Source organism: Oncorhynchus mykiss, chromosome 22 (assembly GCF_013265735.2).
Source record: "Oncorhynchus mykiss isolate Arlee chromosome 22, USDA_OmykA_1.1, whole genome shotgun sequence".
In the NCBI taxonomy this organism is placed as follows: Eukaryota; Metazoa; Chordata; class Actinopteri; order Salmoniformes; family Salmonidae; genus Oncorhynchus; species Oncorhynchus mykiss.
Window position 1 is genome coordinate 51765547 of NC_048586.1, and position 14732 is coordinate 51780278.

The 14732-nt window shown below is 44.4% G+C and overlaps 1 protein-coding gene across 2 annotated transcripts in view; it reads left to right on the plus strand.

Annotated features, from left to right (window-relative positions):
- Positions 1-14732, plus strand: part of glb1l (galactosidase, beta 1-like) — a 95589-nt gene that overhangs the window by 32736 nt on the left and 48121 nt on the right. Inside the window, exons 4-7 of one of the 2 annotated variants that reach the window (XM_036959520.1) lie at positions 4228-4288; positions 4670-4764; positions 5803-5983; positions 9494-9552. In XM_036959520.1, coding sequence (XP_036815415.1) covers positions 4228-4288; positions 4670-4764; positions 5803-5983; positions 9494-9552 — 396 coding nt within the window. The remainder of the gene's footprint in view (positions 1-4227; positions 4289-4669; positions 4765-5802; positions 5984-9493; positions 9553-14732) is intronic. The other variant, XM_036959521.1, reaches the window with a different exon arrangement.

A 14732-nucleotide genomic window follows, 5' to 3' on the forward strand; every position in this document is an offset into this window, starting at 1 on the left:
GAGAGAGATGGAAGTCCTATTCTCACCTGGGGGACTGTAGAGAGAGGGAGGGAGGGAAGTCCTATTCTCACCTGGGGGACTGTAGAGAGAGGGGGATGGAAGTCCTATTCTCACCTGGGGGACTGTAGAGAGAGAGAGGGATGGTTGTCCTATTCTCACCTGGGGGACTGTAGAGAGAGAGAGGGATGATTGTCCTATTCTCACCTGGGGGACTGTAGAGAGAGAGGGAGGGATGGAAGTCCTATTCTCACCTGGGGGACTGTAGAGAGAGAGGGAGGGATGGAAGTCCTATTCTCACCTGGGGGACTGTAGAGAGAGGGATGGAAGTCCTATTCTCACCTGGGGGACTGTAGAGAGAGAGGGAGGGATGGAAGTCCTATTCTCACCTGGGGGACTGTAGAGAGAGAGAGGGATGGAAGTCCTATTCTCACCTGGGGGACTGTAGAGAGAGAGAGGGATGGAAGTCCTATTCTCACCTGGGGGACTGTAGAGAGAGAGAGGGATGGAAGTCCTATTCTCACCTGGGGGACCGTAGAGAGAGAGAGGGATGGAAGTCCTATTCTCACCTGGGGGACTGTAGAGAGAGAGAGGGATGGTTGTCCTATTCTCACCTGGGGGACTGTAGAGAGAGAGAGAGATGGAAGTCCTATTCTCACCTGGGGGACTGTAGAGAGAGGGAGGGAGGGAAGTCCTATTCTCACCTGGGGGACTGTAGAGAGAGGGGGATGGAAGTCCTATTCTCACCTGGGGGACTGTAGAGAGAGAGAGGGATGGTTGTCCTATTCTCACCTGGGGGACTGTAGAGAGAGAGAGGGATGATTGTCCTATTCTCACCTGGGGGACTGTAGAGAGAGAGGGAGGGATGGAAGTCCTATTCTCACCTGGGGGACTGTAGAGAGAGGGAGGGATGGAAGTCCTATTCTCACCTGGGGGACTGTAGAGAGAGAGAGGGATGGAATTCCTATTCTCACCTGGGGGACTGTAGAGAGGGATGGAAGTCCTATTCTCACCTGGGGGACTGTAGAGAGAGAGAGGGATGGAAGTCCTATTCTCACCTGGGGGACTGTAGAGAGGGATGGAAGTCCTATTCTCACCTGGGGGACTGTAGAGAGAGAGAGGGATGGAAGTCCTATTCTCACCTGGGGGACTGTAGAGAGGGATGGAAGTCCTATTCTCACCTGGGGGACTGTAGAGAGAGGGATGGAAGTCCTATTCTCACCTGGGGGACTGTAGAGAGAGAGAGAGATGGAAGTCCTATTCTCACCTGGGGGACTGTAGAGAGAGAGGGATGGAAGTCCTATTCTCACCTGGGGGACCGTAGAGAGAGAGAGGGATGGAAGTCCTATTCTCACCTGGGGGACTGTAGAGAGAGGGATGGAAGTCCTATTCTCACCTGGGGGACTGTAGAGAGGGATGGAAGTCCTATTCTCACCTGGGGGACTGTAGAGAGAGGGATGGAAGTCCTATTCTCACCTGGGGGACCGTAGAGAGAGAGAGGGATGGAAGTCCTATTCTCACCTGGGGGACTGTAGAGAGAGAGAGGGATGGAAGTCCTATTCTCACCTGGGGGACTGTAGAGAGAGAGAGGGATGGAAGTCCTATTCTCACCTGGGGGACCGTAGAGAGAGAGAGGGATGGAAGTCCTATTCTCACCTGGGGGACTGTAGAGAGAGAGAGGGATGGTTGTCCTATTCTCACCTGGGGGACTGTAGAGAGAGAGAGGGATGGTTGTCCTATTCTCACCTGGGGGACTGTAGAGAGAGAGAGGGATGATTGTCCTATTCTCACCTGGGGGACTGTAGAGAGAGAGGGAGGGATGGAAGTCATATTCTCACCTGGGGGACTGTAGAGATAGGGAGGGATGGAAGTCCTATTCTCACCTGGGGGACTGTAGAGAGAGAGAGGGATGGAAGTCCTATTCTCACCTGGGGGACTGTAGAGAGGGATGGAAGTCCTATTCTCACCTGGGGGACTGTAGAGAGAGAGAGGGATGGAAGTCCTATTCTCACCTGGGGGACTGTAGAGAGAGAGATGGATGGAAGTCCTATTCTCACCTGGGGGACTGTAGAGAGGGATGGAAGTCCTATTCTCACCTGGGGGACTGTAGAGAGAGGGATGGAAGTCCTATTCTCACCTGGGGGACTGTAGAGAGAGAGGGATGGAAGTCCTATTCTCACCTGGGGGACCGTAGAGAGAGAGTGGGATGGAAGTCCTATTCTCACCTGGGGGACTGTAGAGAGAGGGATGGAAGTCCTATTCTCACCTGGGGGACTGTAGAGAGGGATGGAAGTCCTATTCTCACCTGGGGGACTGTAGAGAGAGGGATGGAAGTCCTATTCTCACCTGGGGGACCGTAGAGAGAGAGAGGGATGGAAGTCCTATTCTCACCTGGGGGACTGTAGAGAGAGAGAGGGATGGAAGTCCTATTCTCACCTGGGGGACTGTAGAGAGGGATGGAAGTCCTATTCTCACCTGGGGGACTGTAGAGAGAGAGAGGGATGGAAGTCCTATTCTCACCTGGGGGACTGTAGAGAGAGGGATGGAAGTCCTATTCTCACCTGGGGGACTGTAGAGAGAGGGATGGAAGTCCTATTCTCACCTGGGGGACTGTAGAGAGAGGGATGGAAGTCCTATTCTCACCTGGGGGACTGTAGAGAGAGGGATGGAAGTCCTATTCTCACCTGGGGGACTGTAGAGAGGGATGGTAGTCCTATTCTCACCTGGGGGACTGTAGAGAGAGGGATGGAAGTCCTATTCTCACCTGGGGGACTGTAGAGAGAGAGAGGGAGGGAAGTCCTATTCTCACCTGGGGGACTGTAGAGAGAGGGATGGAAGTCCTATTCTCACCTGGGGGACTGTAGAGAGGGATGGAAGTCCTATTCTCACCTGGGGGACTGTAGAGAGAGAGAGGGATGGAAGTCCTATTCTCACCTGGGGGACTGTAGAGAGAGAGAGGGATGGAAGTCCTATTCTCACCTGGGGGACTGTAGAGAGAGAGAGGGATGGAAGTCCTATTCTCACCTGGGGGACTGTAGAGAGGGATGGAAGTCCTATTCTCACCTGGGGGACTATAGAGAGAGAGAGGGAAGTCCTATTCTCACCTGGGGGACCGTAGAGAGAGAGAGGGATGGAAGTCCTATTCTCACCTGGGGGACTGTAGAGAGGGATGGAAGTCCTATTCTCACCTGGGGGACTGTAGAGAGAGAGAGGGATGGAAGTCCTATTCTCACCTGGGGGACTGTAGAGAGAGAGAGGGATGGAAGTCCTATTCTCACCTGGGGGACTGTAGAGAGAGAGGGAGGGATGGTTGTCCTATTCTCACCTGGGGGACTGTAGAGAGGGAGGGATGGAAGTCCTATTCTCACCTGGGGGACTGTAGAGAGGGAGGGATGGAAGTCCTATTCTCACCTGGGGGACTGTAGAGAGAGAGGGATGGAAGTCCTATTCTCACCTGGGGGACTGTAGAGAGAGAGAGGGATGGAAGTCCTATTCTCACCTGGGGGACTGTAGAGAGAGAGAGAGGGATGGAAGTCCTATTCTCACCTGGGGGACTGTAGAGAGAGGGATGGAAGTCCTATTCTCACCTGGGGGACTGTAGAGGGAGGGATGGAAGTCCTATTCTCACCTGGGGGACTGTAGAGAGGGATGGAAGTCCTATTCTCACCTGGGGGACTGTAGAGAGAGGGATGGAAGTCCTATTCTCACCTGGGGGACCGTAGAGAGAGAGAGGGAAGTCCTATTCTCACCTGGGGGACCGTAGAGAGAGAGGGATGGATGTCCTATTCTCACCTGGGGGACTGTAGAGAGAGAGGGAGGGATGGGAGTCCTATTCTCACCTGGGGGACTGTAGAGAGGGATGGAAGTCCTATTCTCACCTGGGGGACTGTAGAGAGAGGGATGGAAGTCCTATTCTCACCTGGGGGACTGTAGAGAGGGATGGAAGTCCTATTCTCACCTGGGGGACTGTAGAGAGGGATGGAAGTCCTATTCTCACCTGGGGGACTGTAGAGAGGGATGGAAGTCCTATTCTCACCTGGGGGACTGTATAGAGAGAGGGATGGACACTAAAGAGTCAGAAAGAGGAGGGATGTTTTGGTGTCATGCACCACTGAGTAACAGATGTTGTTTTGACTCTCCTCTTCCCCTTTCTCTCACAGTGTGTCAGCTGACAGAAATATCTGAGTCATGCTTGTAGACAGAAGTTCATTAAGTTTCTGTCTCTTTCAGGGTGGTTTACCAGCTTGGTTGCTCCAGAAACCAAACATTGTACTTCGCTCAGCAGATACAGGTATCATAAAACCATACTGCCAGTACAATCCTGGAACACAGGTATCATAAAACCATACTGCCAGTACCATCCCTTTTACACATATGAGGAATCCAGTGTTCTGGTTGGCTGCTTGTGTTTAATCAGTGCTTAATCCAGAGTTCTGGTTGGCTGCTTGTGTTTAATCAGTGCTTAATCCAGAGTTCTGGTTGGCTGCTTGTGTTTAATCAGTGATTAATCCAGTGTTCTGGTTGGCTGCTTGTGTTTAATCAGTGCGTAATCCAGTGTTCTGGTTGGCTGCTTGTGTTTAATCAGTGCTTAATCCGGAGTTCTGGTTGGCTGCTTGTGTTTAATCAGTGCTTAATCCAGTGTTCTGGTTGGCTGCTTGTGTCTTTGATCCAGACTACCTGGAGGCAGTGAACACCTGGATGGCAGTGCTGCTCCCAAAGATGAGGAGATGGTTGTATACAAACGGAGGGAACATTATCACTGTGCAGGTACAGTTGAAGTCTCAAGTTTACATACACCTTAGCCAAATACATTTCAAACTCAGTTTTTCACAATTCCTGATATTTAATCCTAGTACAAATTCCCTGTTTTAGGTCAGTTAGGATCACCACTTTATTTAAAAAATGTGAAATGTCAGAATAATAGTAGAGTGATTTATTTCAGCTTTTATTTCTTTCCTCACATTCCCAGTGGGTCAGAAGTTTACATACATACATACACTCAATTAGTATTTGGTAGCATTGCCTTTAAATTGTTTAGCTTGGGTAGCCTTCCACAAACTTCCCACAATGAGTTGGGTGAATTTTGGCCCATTCCTCCTGACAGAGCTGGTGTAACAGAGTTAGGTTTGTGGGCCTCCTTGCTCGCACACGCTTTTTCAGCTCTGCCCACAAATGTTCTATGAAATTCAGGTCAGGGCTTTGATGGTCACTCCAATACCTTGACTTTGTTGTCCTTAAGCCATTTCGCCACAACTTTGGAAGTATGCTTGGGGTCATTGTCCATTTGGAAGACCCATTTGTGACCAAGCTTTAACTTCCTGACTGATGTCTTGAGATGTTTCTTCAATATATCCACATAATTGTCCTACCTCATGATGCCATCTATTTTGTGAAGTGCACCAGACCCTCCTGCAGCAAAGCATCCCCACAACATGATGCTGCCACCCCCATGCTTCACAGTTGGGATGGTGTTCTTCAGCTTGCAAGCCTCCCCCTTTTTCCTCCAAACATAACGATGGTCATAATGGCCAAACAGTTCTATTCCTGTTTCATCAGACCAGAGGACATTTAAGTATATTTGTCCCCATGTGAAGTTGCAAACAATTGTTGGAAATATTACTTGTGTCATGCCCTAACCGACTTGCCAAAACTATAGTTTAACAAGAAATGTGTGGAGTGGTTGAAAAACGAGTTTCAATCTCCAACCTAAGTGTATGTAAACTTCCGACTTCAACTGTAGAGTCATTGTGCTCAGGAATGAATCCTTGATCCGGTTCTTTTCGTTCCTTCCTGTGACTCCACCAGGTAGAGAATGAGTATGGGAGCTACTATACGTGTGACTACAACTACATGCGGCATCTGAGGACCCTGTTCCAGTTCTTCCTGGGGGACAAAACTGTTCTCTTCACAACCGACGGGAACACGGACCGGGAAATGACCTGCGGGACCCTGGAGGGAATGTACGCCACTATAGACTTTGGGACAGGTAGGAACAGGACAGGTAGGAACAGGACAGGCAGGAACAGGACAGGTAGGGACAGGACAGGTAGGAACAGGACAGGCAGGAACAGGACAGGCAGGAACAGGACAGGTAGGAACAGGACAGGCAGGAACAGGACAGGCAGGAACAGGACAGGTAGGAACAGGACAGGTAGGAACAGGACAGGTAGGAACAGGACAAGCAGGAACAGGACAGGCAGGAACAGGACAGGTAGGAACAGGACAGGTAGGAACAGGACAGGTAGGAACAGGACAGGCAGGGAGTCGAGGAGCAGAGAGGTGTTGTAACAGAGTTGAGGAACAGAGAGGTGTTGTAACAGAGTTGAGGAACAGGAACAGAGAGGTGTTGTAACAGAGTTGAGGAACAGAAACAGAGAGGTGTTGTAGCAGAGTTGAGGAACAGGAACAGAGAGGTGTTGTAACAGAGTTGAGGAACAGAGAGGTGGTGTAACAGAGTCGAGGAACAGGAACAGAGAGGTGTTGTAACAGAGTTGAGGAACAGGAACAGAGAGGTGTTGTAACAGAGTCGAGGAACAGGAGCAGAGAGGTGTTGTAACAGAGTCGAGGAACAGGAACAGAGAGATGTTGTAGCAGAGTTGAGGAACAGGAACAGAGAGGTGTTGTAGCAGAGTTGAGGAACAGGAACAGAGAGGTGTTGTAACAGAGTTGAGGAACAGGAACAGATAGGTGTTGTAACAGAGTTGAGGAACAGGAGCAGAGAGGTGTTGTAACAGAGTTGAGGAACAGAGAGGTGTTGTAACAGAGTCGAGGAACAGGAGCAGAGAGGTGTTGTAGCAGAGTTGAGGAACAGGAGCAGAGAGGTGTTGTAACAGAGTTGAGGAACAGGAATAGAGAGGTGTTGTAACAGAGTTGAGGAAAAGAGAGGTGTTGTAACAGAGTTGAGGAACAGGAACAGAGAGGTGTTGTAACAGAGTTGAGGAACAGGAACAGAGAGGTGTTGTAACAGAGTTGAGGAACAGGAGCAGAGAGGTGTTGTAACAGAGTTGAGGAACAGGAACAGAGAGGTGTTGTAACAGAGTTGAGGAACAGGAGCAAAGAGGTGTGGTAGCAGAGTCGAGGAACAGGAACAGAGAGGTGTTGTAGCAGAGTTGAGGAACAGGAGAAGAGAGGTGTGGTAGCAGAGTCGAGGAACAGGAACAGAGAGGTGTTGTAGCAGAGTTGAGGAACAGGAACAGAGAGGTGTTGTAACAGAGTTGAGGAACAGGAGCAGAGAGGTGTTGTAACAGAGTTGAGGAACAGGAACAGAGAGGTGTTGTAGCAGAGTTGAGGAACAGGAACAGAGAGGTGTTGTAACAGAGTTGAGGAACAGGAACAGATAGGTGTTGTAACAGAGTTGAGGAACAGGAGCAGAGAGGTGTTGTAACAGAGTTGAGGAACAGAGAGGTGTTGTAACAGAGTCGAGGAACAGGAGCAGAGAGGTGTTGTAACAGAGTCGAGGAACAGGAGCAGAGAGGTGTTGTAGCAGAGTTGAGGAACAGGAACAGAGAGGTGTTGTAGCAGAGTTGAGGAACAGGAACAGAGAGGTGTTGTAACAGAGTCGAGGAACAGGAACAGAGAGGTGTTGTAGCAGAGTTGAGGAACAGGAACAGAGAGGTGTTGTAACAGAGTTGAGGAACAGGAACAGAGAGGTGTTGTAACAGATTCGAGGAACAGGAACAGAGAGGTGTTGTAGCAGAGTTGAGGAACAGGAACAGAGAGGTGTTGTAACAGAGTTGAGGAACAGGAACAGGGAGGTGTTGTAACAGAGTTGAGGAACAGGAGCAGAGAGGTGTTGTAACAGAGTTGAGGAACAGGAACAGAGAGGTGTTGTAACAGAGTTGAGGAACAGAGAGGTGTTGTAACAGAGTTGAGGAACAGAGAGGTGTTGTAACAGAGTCGAGGAACAGGAACAGAGAGGTGTTGTAACAGAGTTGAGGAACAGGAACAGAGAGGTGTTGTAACAGAGTTGAGGAACAGGAACAGAGAGGTGTTGTAACAGATTCGAGGAACAGGAACAGAGAGGTGTTGTAACAGAGTTGAGGAACAGGAACAGAGAGGTGTTGTAACAGAGTTGAGGAACAGGAACAGAGAGGTGTTGTAACAGAGTTGAGGAACAGGAACAGAGAGGTGTTGTAACAGAGTTGAGGAACAGGAACAGAGAGGTGTTGTAACAGAGTTGAGGAACAGGAACAGAGAGGTGTTGTAGCAGAGTTGAGGAACAGAGAGGTGTTGTAACAGAGTTGAGGAACAGAGAGGTGTTGTAACAGAGTTGAGGAACAGGAACAGAGAGGTGTTGTAACAGAGTTGAGGAACAGGAACAGAGAGGTGTTGTAACAGAGTTGAGGAACAGGAGCAGAGAGGTGTTGTAACAGAGTTGAGGAACAGGAACAGAGAGGTGTTGTAACAGAGTTGAGGAACAGGAACAGAGAGGTGTTGTAACAGAGTTGAGGAACAGGAACAGAGAGGTGTTGTAACAGAGTTGAGGAACAGGAGCAGAGAGATGTTGTAACAGAGTTGAGGAACAGGAACAGAGAGGTGTTGTAACAGAGTTGAGGAACAGGAACAGAGAGGTGTTGTAACAGAGTTGAGGAACAGGAACAGAGAGGTGTTGTAACAGAGTTGAGGAACAGGAGCAGAGAGGTGTTGTAACAGAGTTGAGGAACAGGAGCAGAGAGGTGTTGTAACAGAGTTGAGGAACAGGAACAGAGAGGTGTTGTAACAGAGTTGAGGAACAGGAACAGAGAGGTGTTGTAACAGAGTTGAGGAACAGGAGCAGAGAGGTGTTGTAACAGAGTTGAGGAACAGGAACAGAGAGGTGTTGTAACAGAGTTGAGGAACAGGAACAGAGAGGTGTTGTAACAGAGTTGAGGAACAGGAGCAGAGAGGTGTTGTAACAGAGTTGAGGAACAGGAGCAGAGAGGTGTTGTAACAGAGTTGAGGAACAGGAACAGAGAGGTGTTGTAACAGAGTTGAGGAACAGGAGCAGAGAGGTGTTGTAACAGAGTTGAGGAACAGGAACAGAGAGGTGTTGTAACAGAGTTGAGGAACAGGAACAGAGAGGTGTTGTAGCAGAGTTGAGGAACAGGAACAGAGAGGTGTTGTAACAGAGTTGAGGAACAGGAGCAGAGAGGTGTTGTAACAGAGTTGAGGAACAGGAACAGAGAGGTGTTGTAACAGATTCGAGGAACAGGAACAGAGAGGTGTTGTAACAGAGTTGAGGAACAGGAGCAGAGAGGTGTTGTAACAGAGTTGAGGAACAGGAACAGAGAGGTGTTGTAACAGAGTTGAGGAACAGGAGCAGAGAGGTGTTGTAACAGAGTTGAGGAACAGGAACAGAGAGGTGTTGTAACAGAGTTGAGGAACAGAGAGGTGTTGTAACAGAGTTGAGGAACAGGAACAGAGAGGTGTTGTAACAGAGTTGAGGAACAGAGAGGAGTTGTTACATAGTTGCCAGCACATCGTTTTTAAAAGGCCCCTTCTTTTGTTCTCCGCTCAGACGTCAACATATCCCAAGCTTTTAGTCGGCAGAGGAGATTTGAACCAAGAGGCCCTCTGGTGAGAAGTCGTTTTTACAACTTCATATATTAGATGTTGATGTAGTACCATGACCAGACTAAACTATTAGATGATGATGTAGTACCATGACCAGACTAAACTATTAGATGATGTAGTACCATGACCAGACTAAACTATTAGATGATGATGTAGTACCATGACCAGACTAAACTATTAGATGATGATGTAGTACCATGACCAGACTAAACTATTAGATGATGTAGTACCATGACCAGACTAAACTATTAGATGTTGATGATGTAGTACCATGACCAGACTAAACTATTAGATGTTGATGTAGTACCATGACCAGACTAAACTATTAGATGATGATGATGTAGTACCATGACCAGACTAAACTATTAGATGTTGATGTAGTACCATGACCAGACTAAACTATTAGATGATGATGTATTACCTCGACCAGACTAAACTATTAGATGATGATGTAGTACCATGACCAGACTAAACTATTAGATGATGATGATGTAGTACCATGACCAGACTAAACTATTAGATGATGATGATGTAGTACCATGACCAGACTAAACTATTAGATGATGATGATGTAGTACCATGACCAGACTAAACTATTAGATGATGATGATGTAGTACCATGACCAGACTAAACTATTAGATGATGATGATGTAGTACCATGACCAGACTAAACTATTAGATGATGATGATGTAGTACCATGACCAGACTAAACTATTAGATGATGATGTAGTACCATGACCAGACTAAACTATTAGATGATGATGATGTAGTACCATGACCAGACTAAACTATTAGATGATGATGATGTAGTACCATGACCAGACTAAACTATTAGATGATGATGTAGTACCATGACCAGACTAAACTATTAGATGATGATGTAGTACCATGACCAGACTAAACTATTAGATGATGTAGTACCATGACCAGACTAAACTATTAGATGATGTAGTACCATGACCAGACTAAACTATTAGATGATGATGTAGTACCATGACCAGACTAAACTATTAGATGATGATGATGTAGTACCATGACCAGACTAAACTATTAGATGATGATGATGTAGTACCATGACCAGACTAAACTATTAGATGATGATGTAGTACCATGACCAGACTAAACTATTAGATGATGTAGTACCATGACCAGACTAAACTATTAGATGATGATGATGTAGTACCATGACCAGACTAAACTATTAGATGATGATGTAGTACCATGACCAGACTAAACTATTAGATGATGATGATGTAGTACCATGACCAGACTAAACTATTAGATGATGATGTAGTACCATGACCAGACTAAACTATTAGATGATGTTGATGTAGTACCATGACCAGACTAAACTATTAGATGATGATGATGTAGTACCATGACCAGACTAAACTATTAGATGATGATGATGTAGTACCATGACCAGACTAAACTATTAGATGATGATGATGTAGTACCATGACCAGACTAAACTATTAGATGATGATGATGTAGTACCATGACCAGACTAAACTATTAGATGATGATGATGTAGTACCATGACCAGACTAAACTATTAGATGATGATGTAGTACCATGACCAGACTAAACTATTAGATGTTGATGTAGTACCATGACCAGACTAAACTATTAGATGATGTAGTACCATGACCAGACTAAACTATTAGATGTTGATGATGTAGTACCATGACCAGACTAAACTATTAGATGATGATGTAGTACCATGACCAGACTAAACTATTAGATGATGATGTAGTACCATGACCAGACTAAACTATTAGATGATGATGTAGTACCATGACCAGACTAAACTATTAGATGATGTAGTACCATGACCAGACTAATCTATTAGATGATGATGTAGTACCATGACCAGACTAAACTATTAGATGATGTAGTACCATGACCAGACTAAACTATTAGATGATGATGTAGTACCATGACCAGACTAAACTATTAGATGATGATGTAGTACCATGACCAGACTAAACTATTAGATGATGATGATGTAGTACCATGACCAGACTAAACTATTAGATGATGTAGTACCATGACCAGACTAAACTATTAGATATGTAGTACCATGACCAGACTAAACTATTAGATGATGATTATGTAGTACCATGACCAGACTAAACTATTAGATGATGATGTAGTACCATGACCAGACTAAACTATTAGATGATGATGATGTAGTACCATGACCAGACTAAACTATTAGATGATGTAGTACCATGACCAGACTAAACTATTAGATGATGATGTAGTACCATGACCAGACTAAACTATTAGATGATGATGTAGTACCATGACCAGACTAAACTATTAGATGATGTAGTACCATGACCAGACTAAACTATTAGATGATGTAGTACCATGACCAGACTAAACTATTAGATGATGTAGTACCATGACCAGACTAAACTATTAGATGATGATGATGTAGTACCATGACCAGACTAAACTATTAGATGATGATGATATAGTACCATGACCAGACTAAACTGTTAGATGATGATGTAGTTCCATGACCAGACTAAACTATTAGATGATGTAGTACCATGACCAGACTAAACTATTAGATGTTGATGTAGTACCATGACCAGACTAAACTATTAGATGTTGATGTAGTACCATGACCAGACTAAACTATTAGATGATGTAGTACCATGACCAGACTAAACTATTAGATGATGTAGTACCATGACCAGACTAAACTATTAGATGATGTAGTACCATGACCAGACTAAACTGTTAGATGATGATGTAGTACCATGACCAGACTAAACTATTAGATGATGATGTAGTACCATGACCAGACTAAACTATTAGATGATGATGTAGTACCATGACCAGACTAAACTATTAGATGATGATTATGTAGTACCATGACCAGACTAAACTATTAGGTGTTGATGTAGTACCATGACCAGACTAAACTATTAGATGATGTAGTACCATGACCAGACTAAACTATTAGATGATGATGTAGTACCATGACCAGACTAAACTATTAGATGTTGATGTAGTACCATGACCAGACTAAACTATTAGATGATGTAGTACCATGACCAGACTAAACTATTAGATGTTGATGATGTAGTACCATGACCAGACTAAACTATTAGATGATGATGTAGTACCATGACCAGACTAAACTATTAGATGATGATGTAGTACCATGACCAGACTAAACTATTAGATGATGATGTAGTACCATGACCAGACTAAACTATTAGATGATGTAGTACCATGACCAGACTAATCTATTAGATGATGATGTAGTACCATGACCAGACTAAACTATTAGATGATGTAGTACCATGACCAGACTAAACTATTAGATGATGATGTAGTACCATGACCAGACTAAACTATTAGATGATGATGTAGTACCATGACCAGACTAAACTATTAGATGATGATGATGTAGTACCATGACCAGACTAAACTATTAGATGATGTAGTACCATGACCAGACTAAACTATTAGATATGTAGTACCATGACCAGACTAAACTATTAGATGATGATTATGTAGTACCATGACCAGACTAAACTATTAGATGATGATGTAGTACCATGACCAGACTAAACTATTAGATGATGATGATGTAGTACCATGACCAGACTAAACTATTAGATGATGTAGTACCATGACCAGACTAAACTATTAGATGATGATGTAGTACCATGACCAGACTAAACTATTAGATGATGATGTAGTACCATGACCAGACTAAACTATTAGATGATGTAGTACCATGACCAGACTAAACTATTAGATGATGTAGTACCATGACCAGACTAAACTATTAGATGATGTAGTACCATGACCAGACTAAACTATTAGATGATGATGATGTAGTACCATGACCAGACTAAACTATTAGATGATGATGATATAGTACCATGACCAGACTAAACTGTTAGATGATGATGTAGTTCCATGACCAGACTAAACTATTAGATGATGTAGTACCATGACCAGACTAAACTATTAGATGTTGATGTAGTACCATGACCAGACTAAACTATTAGATGTTGATGTAGTACCATGACCAGACTAAACTATTAGATGATGTAGTACCATGACCAGACTAAACTATTAGATGATGTAGTACCATGACCAGACTAAACTATTAGATGATGTAGTACCATGACCAGACTAAACTGTTAGATGATGATGTAGTACCATGACCAGACTAAACTATTAGATGATGATGTAGTACCATGACCAGACTAAACTATTAGATGATGATGTAGTACCATGACCAGACTAAACTATTAGATGATGATTATGTAGTACCATGACCAGACTAAACTATTAGGTGTTGATGTAGTACCATGACCAGACTAAACTATTAGATGATGTAGTACCATGACCAGACTAAACTGTTAGATGATGATGTAGTTCCATGACCAGACTAAACTATTAGATGATGTAGTACCATGACCAGACTAAACTATTAGATGTTGATGTAGTACCATGACCAGACTAAACTATTAGATGTTGATGTAGTACCATGACCAGACTAAACTATTAGATGATGTAGTACCATGACCAGACTAAACTATTAGATGATGTAGTACCATGACCAGACTAAACTATTAGATGATGATGTAGTACCATGACCAGACTAAACTGTTAGATGATGATGTAGTACCATGACCAGACTAAACTATTAGATGATGATGTAGTACCATGACCAGACTAAACTATTAGATGATGATGTAGTACCATGACCAGACTAAACTATTAGATGATGATTATGTAGTACCATGACCAGACTAAACTATTAGGTGTTGATGTAGTACCATGACCAGACTAAACTATTAGATGATGTAGTACCATGACCAGACTAAACTATTAGATGATGATGTAGTACCATGACCAGACTAAACTATTATATGATGATGTAGTACCATGACCAGACTAAACTATTAGATGATGATGTAGTTCCATGACCAGACTAAACTATTAGATGATGATGTAGTTCCATGACCAGACTAAACTATTATATGATGATGTAGTACCATGACCAGACTAAACTATAAGATGATGATGTAGTACCATGACCAGACTAAACTATTAGATGATGATGTATTTCCATGACCAGACTAAACTATTAGATGATGATGTAGTTCCATGACCAGACTAAACTATTATATGATGATGTAG